Source organism: Humulus lupulus, chromosome 8 (genome assembly GCF_963169125.1).
Source record: "Humulus lupulus chromosome 8, drHumLupu1.1, whole genome shotgun sequence".
In the NCBI taxonomy this organism is placed as follows: Eukaryota; Viridiplantae; Streptophyta; class Magnoliopsida; order Rosales; family Cannabaceae; genus Humulus; species Humulus lupulus.
Window position 1 is genome coordinate 17,392,492 of NC_084800.1, and position 16,958 is coordinate 17,409,449.

The 16,958-nt window shown below is 31.8% G+C and overlaps 3 protein-coding genes and 1 long non-coding RNA gene across 4 annotated transcripts; 2 read left to right on the forward strand and 2 right to left on the reverse strand.

The window, feature by feature from the left end:
* The first annotated feature begins 2,817 nt into the window (after nucleotides 1–2,817).
* On the forward strand, nucleotides 2,818–4,030 carry LOC133793520 (uncharacterized). Its single transcript, XR_009874863.1, has 3 exons — nucleotides 2,818–3,201; nucleotides 3,322–3,377; nucleotides 3,678–4,030. It is a non-coding gene; the product is annotated as an uncharacterized LOC133793520 (long non-coding RNA).
* Nucleotides 4,031–6,411: 2,381 nt separating this feature from the next.
* On the forward strand, nucleotides 6,412–8,399 carry LOC133795087 (uncharacterized). Its single transcript, XM_062232538.1, has 5 exons — nucleotides 6,412–6,462; nucleotides 6,562–6,968; nucleotides 7,052–7,175; nucleotides 7,563–8,080; nucleotides 8,186–8,399. The coding sequence occupies exons 1-5, from the start codon at nucleotides 6,412–6,414 to the stop codon at nucleotides 8,397–8,399; spliced, it is 1,314 nt and encodes a 437-aa protein (XP_062088522.1).
* A 970-nt stretch (nucleotides 8,400–9,369) lies between these two features.
* Nucleotides 9,370–10,159, reverse strand: LOC133795088 (uncharacterized). The gene is made up of 2 exons (XM_062232539.1): nucleotides 9,953–10,159; nucleotides 9,370–9,837 (listed from the first exon to the last, which is right to left on the reverse strand). Exons 1-2 carry the CDS (start codon nucleotides 10,157–10,159, stop codon nucleotides 9,370–9,372), a joined length of 675 nt encoding a protein of 224 aa, XP_062088523.1.
* On the reverse strand, nucleotides 10,159–11,177 carry LOC133795089 (protein FAR1-RELATED SEQUENCE 5-like). The gene is made up of 2 exons (XM_062232540.1): nucleotides 10,649–11,177; nucleotides 10,159–10,460 (listed from the first exon to the last, which is right to left on the reverse strand). The coding sequence occupies exons 1-2, from the start codon at nucleotides 11,175–11,177 to the stop codon at nucleotides 10,159–10,161; spliced, it is 831 nt and encodes a 276-aa protein (XP_062088524.1).
* Nucleotides 11,178–16,958: the final 5,781 nt, after the last annotated feature.

Sequence of the window (16,958 nt, forward strand, 5' to 3'; positions counted from 1 at the left end):
ATTAGCGGCAGATAGGCCGCCGCTAATAAAAGAGATTACCCGCCGCTAATACTATTAGTGGCGAGTAGGCCGCCGCTAATAAAAAGAGATTAACCGCCGCTAATAAATCTTAAAAAAACCTTATCACTTTCATAGGCATTTTCTTTTGTCTATTAGTGGCGGACTATTCGCCGCTAATAATAGCAAAGCCGCCGCTAATAGATATTATAATATTTTTTAAATAATCGATGCATTACTAGCAGCGGAACCCCTAGTCTGCCGCTAATAACCTCTGCAATAGCGGCGGACTAGTTACGCCGCAAATGACCCTATTTGTTGTAGTGTACCCTACGGACTAGCTCGTACTTACATATTGGAGATTTTGTAGTATAATTGAGTGGGAGTATTTATCATAGATATGAATTCTACAGCTTTTGATTAATAAGTGAAACGATGATTTCCTTATAGCTTGGTTCAAGTGTTAAATGATAGAGTACTCATTTCTGTAATTAAATTTACGGAAATATCATTTACAATGAACTTAGTGTGAGTTAAGGATAAAATACCAATGAGGGGTAAAGCGGTACTTTGCACTTGTCTCATTAGTAGATCATCTATAGAGGATTGAATGATGGTTATGGTTATAACAATGGTTAACGTATTTACATTTGGTGTAAAACGTTCTATGAATTCAAGAGTACAGTTCTGAGTCTATAGTGGAGTCACGATGAATTAATAAGGTAGTAAGATTATTTGTTATAAATAAACTCACGACAACTTATTGGAGCATGAGTTCATGGATCCAAAGTCCCCATGTCATCTCTTATCAAAATGAACATAGTAGTCTTGAATAATTAATTATAAAAATATCACATTGACTAGGTCAATGAAAATAAATAATGTTAAACTATTTATTGATATTTTGTGAGAAAAGAAATAGAAGAAACTTTGAGGATTTTATTGCAAAGTCTCAAAAAGATAGTATTATAGTCAATTTGGATAATTTTGTTAATATTGATAAATTGGTATTAATATTAATAAAATGAATTAAATAAATGTCGAAAGTATAATTGATTGATTTTGACAAGTATTTAATTAATTAAAATAAAATGGGTAACTAAAACTTATTTATGTCATAGATAATTACATATATATACTAGTTATAAAATGCATTAAAAAAGCTGAATTTGACAAGGTAAAAATTCACTACTAATATTCTATATCCAGCAGCCCACTCTCTCTTAGTTTTTCTCTCTAGGAAATCTCTTCTTATGTGTTGAGACTTGCCCACACAAACACTAGGTTGTTTTAGAGAAGGTCTTAGAAGACTGTGGTCTTGTTTCAAAGCAGTTTGGATTCCTTGCAATACCTCGCATAATTCAACAATGAGAAAAGGTTAGGGAATCCAAAGGGTGTAATCATTGTTCATTTACGCATCTCGTAAGTACTCTAATGGTTTTGTTGTAGGCATGGCCCTGCCCCACCTCAAAAACTTTTTTTTTCTATACTCTAACTCAATTCTCTCATGCTACTTATATACATAGTACATAAAATTGATATTTTATATGTGGTTTAGAATATCTTTAATTCTATATAGACTAAAAAGATTTATAAATATTGAAAAATATGTTTCATATAATTCATCCTTATTCTTGTATTTATTTTGTAAATTTTAAAATAAAAAAACAAAATTTAATATTTGATGGTGTAGTTGATACGAACGAATTGTAAAATATAAAAATTACAATAAAAAATAATATTTATGCTTAGGGAAAATTCTAAAATTATAATTTAATGTTTATAAAAAAAAGTTAAATGGGGCGGGCCAGACCTGCCCCGATTAAGCCGGGGTAGGGCAACTCGCCCCGCTCTAAGAAACTAATCGAGGCAGGGCGGGGCGGGGCGGGGCAAAGTATTTGCGGGGCGGGGAGGAAGCGGGGCGGGGCAGACCTGCCCCATTTACATGCTTATTTTATTATTGTATTTACGAATCTCTGTATGAAAATTACTTTTATGCATGTATTTATGTTTTCTATTGTATATTATTTTGTGCAATAAAGATCATGCATATATACTTATATAAAAGAGCTCATACGGTGGTAAGGTATTTTTGTAAATAAAATTTGTAGGTAATTTTTGTAATTATTTAATTGTAAAGATTACTAAAAAAAATAGGTTATGTTTAAAAAAATAAACAGTCAATTTTTCCAAACAAATAGTAACACTGAAAAGAAAAGTTGATGTTGTATTTTTTATTTTATTTTTTGTAACTTCCTCTCTAATTATTATTATTATTATTATTTTCGTCGCAACTCTCTAATTAATTACTTCTTCATAATATTTAATAATGTGCTTTTTTTTTTTTTACTTGTTCTGACTAATTAATAATAGTTTTATTGAACTTTCTAAAAATCTAAACAATTAAAAGTTTTCCTATTTGAATGGTTGGACTTGTTTGAAAGAAAGAAAAAAGAAAACATCACAACCAAATCCAACCATTAAATAATCTGTAAGGCCCATGCTTCACTCACCAATCACCATCACAACCTACTTTCCATAGATGGCGTGGGAAGGCCCATATGCAAGATCAAATCTAGCCTCCCAGAAAGAGGAATTTACATGAAATATGGGAAAATTCTCTAAAATTTGATATATATGGCTTTTTATTTTGTGTGCATTTTTTATGGTTTTTTTTGTTGTTTTCCTTTTTTATGGGTTTTGTTTTCCCATATTTATCAAAATATTGCTTTTATATCCCATATTTTTTTGTATACATTTTTTTTTTCTATAGGGGTATTTTTATGAGTAAATTTTTTTCTTTTTATTTTTATTATTATTTTTATTATTTTGGTAAACATTTTTGTAAGAAAATTTTAATTCAGTAGTGGTTTATTATGCATTTATGTGTATTTTTGTGAGGGCTTTTTAGTCATTTTATGTGTTTTTTTTATTATTTTATTTTATTTTATTTTTGAATTTTTTTTTGTAAAGAAATCAATTCCCAGTATGCATGCAGGTACTTGAGTACCCAGCCTCTATCACGTTTTTATCTTCTTCACGTTTTCTGAATTTTATTAGTATATTTTATTAAGTATCACGTTTTCTTCAGTGGTGATTTGTGTTCTTAGTTTTCGTTCTTGTGTTAGGGTTTATTTGAGTTCTTTGTTGTCGATTTTCTGCCCTCTGTGCGTGTGTTTCGTCTCGGTGAGTACCTGGTTTCAGGTATGTCTTTTTCCGTTTGCTTCAGTATCACGTTTTTTATATATCGTTTGGTTCAAATTTTTTCTTTCTTTCAGCATTTGGTTTTTTGTGTTGATTTCTTCTTTTTTTTCTTTTTCTTAGGATTTTTATAAGTTTCTCGTTGTGGATTTGTGCCTCTTTGTGGTGTTTTCGTATCGGTGAGTACCCGGTTTCAGGGTTTATTTTATTTTATTTATTTTTAATGTAAATTGATTGTTAATTTTGCTTTGTATTATATATTTTTCTGTCGTGGGTGGTTGTTTTTTAATCTGTGTTAATGACGGTTTTTATATTTGGTGCACGATTTTATCGTTAGTTTTTTAGTGGGGTTTTTGTCAGTTTTTGATCAGTTTATTATTTGGGAAGTTTATGGGTAGTTATTTGTAATTTGTGCTCTATATATGTGTATATCTGTTTTTCTTTTTTCATTTGTGTTGTTTTTTTTTTTTTTTATGCAGTGCATTGATATTTCTCTTGCTCGAATTTGTGTGATGGATCACTGTGGTGAATGCGGTGGTGTTTCTGGTTCGGAGAAGAAAATTTCTGGTATAGTAGAGGATGAATCGAAGAATGTAGGGGATGATATTTGCGAGATTCTTCCTCGAAGGAGTAACATTACACATTTGAAGTCTGTTGCAAGGAAGAAGAGTAAATCCCCTTCCTCTGTTGCAAGGAAGACAAGTAAATCGCCTTCCACTGTTAAACAGGCGAAGGATTCGTGTGCATCTGGTAGTAAGGATGCTGGAGATGATTCTCATGAGACTAAACATGTTGTGGTATGTGTTTATTTTTTTAATTATTTTAATATAAAATTGTTCATCTGTTTATGTTTCTGTTGTTGTGTTTCACATTGGGTGGATTCTGTTTGTTTTATTTTTTTATGGTTGTGTATTTGGTTTCTTGTAGTTTTGTAGTTAATTTGTATAATGTTCAATTCTGTTTTGTGTTTGTTTTATAGTTATTGTTGTGTTTTCTTTTGTTGTTAAACTGTTTTTTTTTTTACCTGGTTACATGTGTACCTGGTTACATGTGGATTCTATTTTTTTAATTTTTTTTATGGTTGTGTATCTGGGTTCTTGTAGATTTGTAGTTAATTTGCATAATCTTAAATTCTGTTTTGTGTTTGTTTTATTGTTATTGCTGTGTTTTTTTTTTGTTGTTAAGCTGTTTTATTATTTTTTGGTACCTGGTTTCATGTGTACCTGGTTACATATGTACCTGGTTACTTTACAGATAACAGTGAACGATGTTGCTTAATGAGTTTTGAACTTGTTTACCTTAGTGAATGAATTGTTTTTTTTATATGTATATTTAAACCATACAAAGTTAAATACATATAAGTCGTTTTATAAATGTAAAGTACTTATAAATTTTTCATGTTTATATTTTTTGAAACTAGTTGCATGTTTAATTGTTTTGTTTTTTTCTGCAGGCTCATTTAAAAATATACCCCTCCAAGAGGTTTGGTAGTAAGGTTCAACATTTTAATGACAAGAGTGTCAGTACTGACTTGAAATCTAAGTTGACTAAAAGTCAGAAATCAGTGTTTAAGAAGACCCCATTTGGGCAATTTTTAGAAGTATGTGATATTCATTTTCAAACTCAACTTGCCCAGCTTGTGTTATTGAGAGAGGTATCTCATGAGAGGGAGGAAGAGGAAATGTGGTTTAAGCTTAGTCGTAGAGTGTGTAGGTTTTCTATTGAAGAGTTTGCTCTAGTTACGGGTCTTAGATGTGATGGTGATTTTGATTTAAGTCGTTTTCAAAAAAAGAAGGTTTTGTTTAAGAAAAAAATATTTGGGCGTTTTGTTGGTAAGGTGTCGAAGTCTGAATTACGCAATGCTTTTATTAGTAAGGATCTAGTTGATGATGAGGATGTTGTCAAATTGGGTATAGTTCATATCCTAGTTAACTATTTGTACGGCTATACTAGTGATAAGTTGGTTGATGATTTCTTTTTTGAGATGGTTGATCGAGATTTTTCTGAATTAGCAAATATTAGTTTTGGCAAGTTTGTATGGGATAGGAGTTTTCAATATTTGAAAACTGCTTTGAAGGGTGGGAATAAAATATTTGATGGACTGTTCGTTGATGGGAAGGTTGGCCTTCACCCTTACAAACTTCTTGGGTTTCCCATTGCTTTTCTTGTATGGATTTATGAAAGTATAGCTGAGTTGAGTCCTGAGTTTTGTCAACGGGTTGGGAAAAAATTTCCCCGTTTGTTGAATTGGAAGAGTACAGATAATGCGTTCTATGCAAACTTGGTGGGAAAGGTTTTCAACAATCAGAAGGTATAATCTTTTTGTTTTGTAACTGGTTTCTTGCTAAATTTGTTTGATTCATTTTTGCATTTTTGTTTGTGTACCTGGTTTCAGTTGATGGTAACCAGTTTTCTTGATTTTGTATATATATATATATATATTTTTAATTTATTCAGTTGACTATCCTGAATGTCTATCCGTCTTCTGAGGAGAGAAAGAAACTGGCAGTAAAGAAGTTTAAGTTTGAGCCTCTATACTTGCCGAAGGTGTGTGCTGAAGATGGAGACAGTAGTCCGGGTACCCAGGTACTGGTTAGTTTTGTTGTTTGTTTTAGTTAAAAAAAAATATTATTTTGTTTTGAAATTTATAGGTTTCTTTTTTTTTTTTTTTTGGCTGTTTTGTAAAGTATTTTATTTTGTTTTGTAGGTTGATAGTGAAAAGTTGAGATTGATTTGTGAATCAATCTCATCAATAAAAGCATGCCAAGAAACTATTATTAGTGACATTGCAGTTACAGTTATGAGATCTGAGTTCATGGGGAAACTCAGTGATTTATCTGCAATGATTGCAAAATTTGTTGCAAAAAATTCTGAAAAAGTTGCAAATTCAAGTGATGAAAGTGCTGGTTTTAATGAAGGGGAAAAGCCAGATGATTTTGATAATGTTTCCAGTCCTATTTCTGATGATTCTAAGGTAACTTGTTTGTTTTTATGCTTTATTGTTTTTTTTAACCATTTTTAGTTGTAACCAGATTGTTTTTTTTTTTTTTTTGGCTAGGATTGTGGAAATGATTCAGCTGAAGAGTCTGATGGTAGTAAGGTAACTAGTTTATTTTTCTTAATAGTATGTTTTCTTTCTGTAGTTGTTTAGTGTAACCAGTTACTGTTGTAACCAGTTTCATTATTTCTTTTAGGGTGTTGAGAAGGATTTAAATGAAAATTTTGATGCTGTTTATTCTGGGTTGGAGTTGTCAAATGTTGTGGGTGGAGATAAGGTTTTGTAATTTATTTTTGTTTTGTTTCTTGTATTATTTTATTTAAAATTGAATTTGTTGTAATTGATTTTATTTTTATTCATTATAGGATTTTACAAACAAGCCTGAGTTCAGTTCAGTTGGTTTAAGTTTTGAAGAAGTATATGTTGATCCAGAGATTTTGAGTGTTATTGATAGAACTGTTCAGTATGCAGAAGGAGAAAAGAAATTTACCGGGAGTAAGGATGATTGGAAGGTTGTGATGGTTGGTGATGATGATGAGGTTCCTGTTGCTATTGAAAAGAGGGAGCCTAAACCTAGTACTCATGTCAAGTCTCCTTTTGTTACTGAGTTTGGTTCTTCTGATGTTAAAGAAACTGTGAAGAGGAAGGGAGTGGAAGTGGTGATTGTTAGAGGATTGGTTCCATTTGAAAATGAAATAGGGCAGAATGTTTCAAAGAATGATTGCCTGGATTATATTTCTTGGATTGAGGATAAAATGAATTTTAAGAATAAGTATGTTTTTTTATATTTTCTTTAATATTATTATTCTTGATATTTAATTGTTTGTTAATATATATATTTTTTTTGTTTTAAAGGAAGAAGAAATTTTCTGATGTCAATAACATTATCAATCCCCCAATGGATTATTCATTTGTTAAAATTTCTGAGAAAATGTGGTTTTACAAGCTTCAAACTTGTGGGGAGGAGCTTATGGACACTGTAAGTAACCAGGTTCTTGTTATAATGTTTATTTAGTAGTATTTGTTTGTTTAGATTTTTTTTTTTTTTTTGTTGATCATGTTTAAGTCAAGTAACCAGGTTCCTGTTAATAAGTGTGTAAAGTATTTTTAAATTTTGGGTAGTAACCAGGTTCTTTGAAGCATTGTGTGTAACTTGTTTTTTTTTTATTATATATTGGCTAGTAACCAGGTTCTTGGTATAATGATTCTTAATTAGTCTTTGTTTTGTTTAGATGTTTTGTTTTTGTTGTTGATCATGGTTAAGACAAGTAACCAAGTTCCTTTTAGTACTGTCTGTAAATTGTTTTTTTTATTTATGGGTAGTAACCAGGTTCCTAACTTTTGTATGTTTATTTATTTTTTGTAGCATATAAATGTATGTTTTTATTACCTGAGGAAGAAGATTAAGCTGGTTGATGGTTTGAACAAGAGGGTTACAACTACAGACTCTTGGTTTGATGCAACTATCAAGGGTTTGTATGATAACTTTGTGGCAGCCAAATGTGATTCAAGCATCATTCGTTTTGATAATCTAATTTCAGATTACATTATTGGTGAATATTTGTTTTGTAACACTCCTTGGGTGGATGTGGATCATGTTTTTTTTCCTGTGCATGTGAAGGTTCAGTTGCATTGGGTTTTTATTCACTTTTCCATTAAGAGTAGGATGTTAACTGTCTACAATTCTTTGACGGGGAAGAAGAATGAGAGTATTGCTTTGCCATATGTGAAGGCTTACTCTGTTGTTTTACCATATTTTCTAGATTTTCTTGATTTTTATTGTTCTAGGAAAGATTTGGACTTGAATGTTGGTCCATATTCTGTTGGGAAGAAGGATCCAATTGATTTTAACTTTGCCAAATACTTGTCATTTCAAGAGGATAAGTAAGTAACTGGTTTTTTGTATATTGTTGTTTATTTTTCTATTTTGTTTGTTTTTAAGTAATTTCATATTCTGTTTTTTGTGTTTTTTGTTTTTTTTTTTTGCAGTGATTGTGGAGTATTTGTTATCAAGTATGCTGATTTGTTTATTCATGGGAAGATTGATGACATCCCGAAGAACATGACTGCCAAAATTGCTACCTATCGTGATTATCTTGCCATTAACTTGTATAGTCATGCAAAAAAGAAGCAGATTGGTGGGTACAAGACAGAAGATGATGCTCCATCAAAGAAATCAAAGAGGAGGAGGAATTATAAGTAGAGATGTTGGAGTTTTTTTTTTTTTAGCTGTATTAACGACCATGTCTTTTTTTTCTTTCGTTGTTTAATAGTGAAGTTGTGGTTTGTAACTGGGTACTGTTTTAGTACTGGACTTATGTATGGTTTTTTTTTTTTTTTTTTTGGTCAATGTAAAGAATTGGTTTCAACTTTTGGCTTAATATAAAGTTTTTTTTAATGTATATTATTTTAATGTGTATGTTTTTTTATTCAATAGTGTTGGAGTTTTTTTTTTTTTAAAGTGTGCAGATATTGTGATGTACATGTTTTTTTTTCATATAGGTTTCAATTATTATTGTATGAAGATGGTGTAACCGGTTACTTCTGTGTTAGATTGTAAAAGCCATATGTTTCAGGTAACTGGTTACTGTTTCTTTAGTTTTTATTTCTATTTTTTAAATTATTTTTTATTTTTTTATGTTTGTTGTTTTTTTTTTTTTGTGTGAACGATTTCTGATTATATAACTAGGTTTTTAAAGTAGTTGGTTTTATTAATATATAGTTGTTTGTTAAAATTTCTTATAGTGATTGCTTTTTGTTTTTTATATTTTTATGTGTTGTAACCAGGTACTTGAATTTTCAGTTTTTGAATATCTTGTGTTGGAACCTAGAAGTTGAGTATCAAGTTTATAATATTTTTTGTTTTTTGTGAAAGATTTGTGGTTTTATAATTAGGTTTTTAAATCGTTGGTTACATGTATATGTAGTTGTTTGTTAAATTTACTTATAGTATCTGTTTTTTTTTTCTTTCTATAATATGTGTTGTAACCAGGTACTTGAGTATCCAGATTTGGAATATCTTTGTGTTTGGAACCATGAAGTTGAGTATCAAGTTTATAAAATGTAAAATGTTTAAAAAGTTTGTACTTTTATTGAAGTAGAAAACATTAGGATACAATTTTATTACATGAAATGAAAATATTGAAATTGTAGTATATCTATTCTTTAGAAAATTATTTGTCTATTTTCTTTGACTTTGTTGTGTTTCGCAGCTTTGGGATTGGTTCATTCCTGCATGTTTTTCTGTTATGCCCTTGTTGTGCGCATCTTCCACATTTTATTTGCACCTTTGGTTCTCCTCTAGATCTGATTCTTTTCCTTCTAGGGCGGCCTGGTGGTTTTCTTGATTTTGGTGGTAGGACAATTATGTTTAAAGTCTCTGGCAGTGTCCATTCGCCTTCATTTGGCAATGGATGAACAGTTGAGTCATATGTTGCTTTCATAGTTGTAGTTTTGTAGTAATCAGCAACATAATCATATGTTTTCAGCCGTGTTTTGGCGAATACTGCTATTGCATGTGCACACGGTATTTCGTCTTGTTGGAATCTTTTGCATTCACATGTTTTCTCCATTAGGTTGACCAAAAAATTTCCTTTATGTTCAACCACAACTTGGTACAGTATAGTGTTTACTGGGAAGACCTGTTTATTTTAGTAGAGAAACACATGTTAGAAACTGGATACTGTGATATTTTTGAGTAACTGGTTACTAAGAGTTTTGATAAATAATATTCAGTGCTCAATATATGTCAGGTACCTGAAATTTAATGGCACGAATAAAGTTTTCTCTAAGCACAGTTTCAGTATCTGTTGTTACTTGTGTGAATGTTCCGTTTGCTTCGTTACCATTTTTCCATACCCATTTTTGAACTAAACTTCGAAGGCCCTCCATCATTGTAGTGATTGGCAGCGTTCTTGCAGCTTTCAATGCAGCATTTATTGATTCAGCTATATTTGATGTCATCATTGTATATCTTCTTGTTGGAGCATGGCATCTAGACCAAGTTGAATATCCAATTTTTGTAAATACGGTCTTATGCGTGTGTCAATCTTGTCTATTTCATGCATGTAATGCTCAAATGATTGTACCCTGTATGCCTTTGCTGCTTTGACAAAGTTTAGGTTTAGGTCCTCCCCATGGACACCAAAATTGACTTTGATGTTGTTTAACAGGTGGAATATGCATGCTCCATGGAAAGCTTTTGGGTATACATGGTCTATAGCATTTTCTATGCTTTTATGCCTGTCTGAAATGATTGCCATACCTGTTTTGCAAAATCACAATGGAGTAACTGGTTATTAAGTATTAACTGAGTAACTGGTTTCATTAATTTATATGACTGTTATTTTTTTTTTTACACTGTTTTCTCTATTTTATTGCTGGATTATTATTAAACTGATAATTTTATGAGTTTAGTTTGTTTCAATAAGAATATAAAGAAGAAAACCGTACCTTCTCTTTCTCCATATGTCTCCTTTAGCTTTGTGAAAAACCATAACCATGATGAATCATTTTCAGAGTTTCCAATTCCAAAGGCTAATGGGAATATGTTGTTGTTAGCATCCATTGTTGAAGCAGTGAATAAAGTTCCCCCAAATGATGTCTTCAAGTAAGTTCCATCTATCACAATGACTGGCCTACAGTGTTTCCATCCTTTGATGGAATTTGCAAATGCTAGGTACATATATTTGAAGTGATCTGTATTGTCTGTAACCAGGTGTGTAATTGTACCTGGGTTCGATACTTTTAGCATGTGAAGGTAGATGGGAAGTTTTTGGTATGAATCATCTTGGTTTCCCCTTGCCAATTCTAAAGCTTTTTCTCTTGCTCTCCAGGCTTTTTGGTACCCCATTGAAACACCAAAATCATCTAGCATGTCGTTGATTATGTCATGTGGTGTGTGTACTCTCTTTATTGACATGTATTTTGATTTTATTAGTTCCCCAATGACATTGCAATTAGCCTGCATGTGGTCTTCCATAATGATATCCAAGGAGCAGGTGTGAGTTTTTACATACTTTCTGATTTTAAATGTTTCTGTTTTCTTGAACTTTGAAGCTCTAAGTAACCAGTTACAATTGTCATCCACACAGGTTACCAGGTACTCTCTTGGTTAAGATCTTTTTGTCTTGAATTGGAAGTTGTGGATCATAGCATAATAACATAGAGCAGATTTTAAGAGCTTTTTGTCCTTATAAATCTGGCCTTCTTCAACTTTGAAAATTTTATGATCAGTTATAATTTCTGTTTCTTCTTTTCTTTTTCTTTTGTTTTCTTCTGTTCTCTCTATGATAAATTCTGCTACATCATCAGCTATGTCTGTAGTATTTGGGAAGGTTTGTACCTGGTTATTTCTGGTGTAGGTTGCTTCGTGATATTGTAATTATGTAGCTGATTGCTCGTTGTTTAGTTGAAGAACTAGCTTTTCTAAATCTGTGTTCTGTTTTTGTGTTTCTTCTTCATATGTAGTGTGTTGAACAGTTTCAGCTATTGTTTGATCAACAGTGGTGATGCATAGTGGTAGCTCAGTTACTTCATTTTGCTTCTTTTTCAGCTCAATGTAGAATAGGACTGAATTGTCAGTGAGTAATTTCATTGGTGGCATACCTGGTGATAACTGGTAACTCAGCTCAATATTTTGAATATTGCATTTTATTTCAGTTTTCACTAAATGAACCAAATTGTTTAGAGAACAATTTGTTGGTATTATCAGTCCAGTCATGGTGTACTCATCATACTGATATCTATCTGTCCATTTTCCTCCAAATCGAATCAATGTCATTATGGTCTCCATATCTGCAATATAGCACAACATAATTTTTAGTGATGTTTAAAATGTATCTGGTTGTGTTAGTGAATGAATATTATTAATGTTGAAATTATTTTAGTAACTGGTTTCTTTTTCTGAATCGAGAACTATTTTCCAGTTTCCATATTTATTTATGTTGCATTAAATTCTGTTTTTGTGTGTGTAACTGGTTTCACGTTTGTAATTAAAAAAGTTTTGAAACAAGTAGTTTGAGTCAAGAATTTTATCAGGAAGTAATTTGCAGATTATTTGTGTAAATATTTTGCATGTCGTATATTTGAAGAAAGATTTGCTTACCTGTTTGAGAAATCAGAGAAGTTGATGGATTTATGCGTTTGCTGATGTGAACGAACGTAAAAGCAGGGGATGTAATCGGAGAAGAAGATCTGCCAGAGAAGAAGAAGAAGAAGATCTGCCGGAGAAGAAGAAGAAGAAGATCTCAAATTCAATTGAATTTTTAATTTGATGACTGAAGAAAGAAGACGATGATGAGAGTAGCAGCCAGATCGGAGACGATGATGAGAGTAGCAGCTATCACTTCTTGATCGGATTTTGATCGGAAAGAATGGAGAATATGAAGCTGTGATCGGAAAAAATGGTCGATGAATTGCTGTACCATACAAAAATTTTCTTGATTGGCAGTGGGTGAGAAAATTATGGGAATCTGTTAGTTTAGTTTATGGGAATTCCATATTTATTATTTTGTATTAACCGTGTATTACCATATTTGGCTTAATTATTTTTTTGTCTATATATATTTAAAGTTTATTTAAGATTCCCATATTTATGTTAACATCTCTCCCAGAAACTTGCTCTTAAAATCGTTAGGGGCTCGAATTTGGACCTCAATAATTTTTGTTTTTCTTTTAAAAAATAGTTTGTCCTTGCTTTCTTATTTAGGTCATGACAACAACAACTACTCTTACAGGCCACAAACAAATATTGAGAAATTTATTAGCAAGGAATATTCACATAAATGACAAAATTATTGTGACGTTTCGAAAAAAACAGCAATTTCAAAGTGCCAATTATGAAATAACGTAACGAATACATGGCATAAAAACATGATGGTTTCAATCTGTCAAGTATAATCTAGAAACTCGAATAGATGTATCATAACAGATTAACCCTAGTTAAAATGACTTGATAAAGACAACATTATTTTGAAAAAAAAATATACATGCAAAATAAAATTCATTTTTAAAATATATTATAAATTAATTTTAATAATCCTTTTCTAATATAGATTTATTTCTTTTATAAATAAAATGTTATTTTATTATTTCAAAAAAATTAAATTTGAAATAACGTAACGTATGTACTAATAATCTTGATTGAAAAATAAAAATCAAAGATAATTCCATCATGACACTTGATCTATTATTAAGGTGTATGTGTGCACGTAGGGTCATATTTTACAAATTTATTGGACCGCATTGTATATGTGGTTTGAACAGTTTTTCAAATTATATTCGTATTACATAAACCTCAAACCACAACCTATCGTATCACAAAAATATAGTACGATACAATATGGATAATTACACTTATCACTAAATAATTTAACAATAAGTTAAATGAACAATTAAACATAATTAAATTCAATAACTCATAATAAAAGTTCATACAAAAGTTGACAACAAAATTCATGATAACGTTCATCTTACCAACATATAAAAAAAAATATCCTGCAATGATGTGTAGTCTAAGCTACATTTATAAAATTTCAAACTATACATTGCACACTAAATCATATTGTGCGATTTGAAAAAAATACAATTCACAACTGCACTAAAAATGTTTTCAAATTTTATATTTTTGTGTAGTGTGGGTGGTTTGTCCGTAGTTTGACGAATAAGTGAATAACCAATATTGTAAATAGCTAGTGAAATATAGGTAAAATAATGCTGTAATATTTTTTTATTTTGAAATGAAAGAATCCTATAGAAAACTATTGTTATTAAACATTGAAATTTCGAGAATATAATAGGTATCTATTATGGAGTTAAGATCTCTTATTAAATTATTGTGTCACATAATATGTTTAATCAATATAATAATATTTTATTTAATTTTTTTATTAAAAAACAGTTACTTCTTTTAGTAATATGAGGTGGAAGATTAAAATAATTTGATACATTATCGTATTATATGAGAGGAGATGGTGATGGTGTATTATGTGTTTGGAAGTGCGGTGTATTATGTGTTTGGAAGTGCACGTAACTTATTCTTTTAGGGAAATTTTACTTTTTATACATATTAATATGTACAATTACAAAAAAATCTTAGCATTATTAACTTTTTCAAATTGATGCTAAACTTTTCCCTCATACCCAAAATACCCTTCCCATTCAACCTCGGCCTTATCTCTCTCAGTCTCACAAAAATCCCCCAAAAACCATCGAACCCCCACCTCCGTCGAGCCCGCATCTCCATCGAGCCATTGAGCCCACATCTCCGTCGAGCCCCCACCTTCTCCGTTGAACCCCCACCTTCTCCCATTTCTCCGTCGATCTCGAGACCCACTGCAAACTCCCATTTTTCTGTCAAACCCGAGACCCACGGAGCATATTTCCTTCAAAGTTTAAAAAACAAAGGTAAAATCTTGAACCCAAGTCCATATTTGCTTTATATTGTTGTTGAATCTGTGATTTGTGGAATGGGTTGCTCGATTTTGTGGGAAATTTTTTCTGGGTTTGAACTAGTGGCTCGATAGGTTCGATAGTAGGATCGATAGGGTAGTTTGAACAGTACGATGGTGGATCGATAGGAGCTCGATAGATCTATGGCAATATATGAAACTAACTCGATAGGATCGATTATGGTTCGATAGTAGGCTCGATAGGAGCTCGATAGAAGCTCGATGGATATGTGGTATTATATTACAAGGGCTCGATAGGATCGATTATGGTTCGATAGTAGGCTCGACAGGAGCTCGATAGAAGCTCGATGGATATGTGGTATTATATAGGGGTGAGCATCTAAACCGACAAACCGCGGTGACCGACCGCACCGCAACATACTACACCGCAAACCGCGGTGTCAAAAGTGTAATGGTTCGGTATGGTTTGTATTTTAGCTAAACCGCGCGGTGCGGTGCGGTGCGCGGTTTGGCGGTGTGAAATTTTGGTTTGCACCGCACCGCACCGCATACTTACAAATATATTAAAAATAAATAAACTTTACATATATACCATTTTTTATAGTTACCCAATATGAGAGACTTGTATATTTTTTTTGTGTTTCACTGAACTTAATTGATAACTTGTGATGTTGTTTAGAACTTATTAAGGATCTGTTATGAACTAAGGATCTAGTATTTTTTAAAAAATTTAAATTTTGTTATGACATATTTTTTAACACAAACCGTGGAAAACCGCCCAAACCACACCGCAAAAAATGGTTTGGTTTGGTCGGTTTGGTGCAACCAAATCACACCGCATGGTGTGTTCTAGTTACTAAACCGCACTTGTGGCGTGGTGTATTAAAAAGTGTTCAAACCGCCCAAACCACACCGTGCTCACCCCTAGTATTATATTACAAGGGCTCGATAGGTTCGATAATGGTTCGATATTAGACTAGACTGTAGCTCGATGGTAATTTATGTAGGCAGATTTTGCTTAGCTCGATAGGCTCGACACTGGCTCGATAGGCTCGATAGATTTAGGTTGTTGATATTGCTCGATGGAACTCGATAGTTGCTCGATAAGGTATGTTGTAGCTCGATTATAGCTCGATAGAGCTCGATGACAACTTATTTCAGTGTTTTTATGAAATTTTTTTTATTCTATTTTCTTACCAATTTTTTTCATGTGTTGTTACAGATGCCTAATTTGCTTGTTCCGTTCAGTGATCACTTTCCTGGTCGAGTGACATATCGGGGTAGTAGTACTTTAAATCACATTAAGACCAGGTTTTTGGAGCTCGGGCTGCTTGAAAGGGCTAAGGAATCCCCTTTCAAGCAGTTCTTTTTGTCTTCGGAGTTTAATTTCTCCGGAGTCTTGGTGCATCAACTGTTTCTCAGGAAAATCACCAGCAACAACGAAGATGAGGTGCATTTTTTGTTGGGGTCGAAGTCTTGTAGATTCGGCATGGGAGAGTTTGCCCTGGTGACGGGGTTGGATTTCAGTACCTTCCTGTCACCAGAAGAGTTGGAAGGGCGTAATCTCAGCGACCGGTTGTTTAACGCCCAAACGTGACTTCCACTTAGCAGTTGTCGTAGTATAGATCGGGCAGTCGATTCCACAAGGAGACAAAGAAATAAAGTTAATCAATAAATAAGTGTTAGAGATAAATAATATGAAGAAAATAGAAAAAGTGATATTTTTGTTGTTTTTTAAATTCAAATATTAGAAATAAAGATAGATTAAAATGCGATGTAACAATAGGTAACAAGTAGGAAGGATCAAGAATCACCAATATGCATACTTATTTATTTGGATCTTTGATTCACAAAAATTACACAAATTGATAGTTCACATCCCAACTATTCATTTGGAAGATTTAACATTGAAGCACAAATATATTTCACAAAATGTATTCAAGTGATTATTATTCTTTACCATGAAAAGATGAGATAAATCTTATGAGAAATCTAAAATTGACATTATACCATTGGCAATAATGCAATAAAAGATTGGACATAAAACCTAACACAAATATTACTTTTACTATTTATAAAATACATAGAAAGAGCATGACTAATTCTATATAGATTTAGTAAAAGTAAATATATATGAATGAGATGAAGAAAATGATGAAGATATTATCTATATTATTTTCACTAATTTTATAATACATAGAAAGTGCATGACAAAATCTATATACTATTTGTAAAGCCCCGAATTCTCCGATATGTTTAACGGCGTGAACAGTAGGCCGAGAGGGCCATACTTGCTTAATTATGTTATTAATTGATAAAATGCATGTATATGTTGATTATATTATGATATG

Coding starts and splice junctions, on each gene's coding strand:
- LOC133795087 (XM_062232538.1), top strand. CDS start 6,412: ATGAAAATTTTGATGCTGTTTATTCTGGGTTGGAGTTGTCAAATGTTG. Junction 6,969..7,051: donor AAAATGAATTTTAAGAATAA/GTATGTTTTTTT, acceptor TTTGTTTTAAAG/GAAGAAGAAATTTTCTGATG. Junction 7,176..7,562: donor GGGAGGAGCTTATGGACACT/GTAAGTAACCAG, acceptor TATTTTTTGTAG/CATATAAATGTATGTTTTTA.
- LOC133795088 (XM_062232539.1), bottom strand. CDS start 10,159: ATGACATCAAATATAGCTGAATCAATAAATGCTGCATTGAAAGCTGCA. Junction 9,838..9,952: donor TTCGTGCCATTAAATTTCAG/GTACCTGACATA, acceptor TAAAATAAACAG/GTCTTCCCAGTAAACACTAT.
- LOC133795089 (XM_062232540.1), bottom strand. CDS start 11,177: ATGGAAGACCACATGCAGGCTAATTGCAATGTCATTGGGGAACTAATA. Junction 10,461..10,648: donor GACATATGGAGAAAGAGAAG/GTACGGTTTTCT, acceptor TTTGCAAAACAG/GTATGGCAATCATTTCAGAC.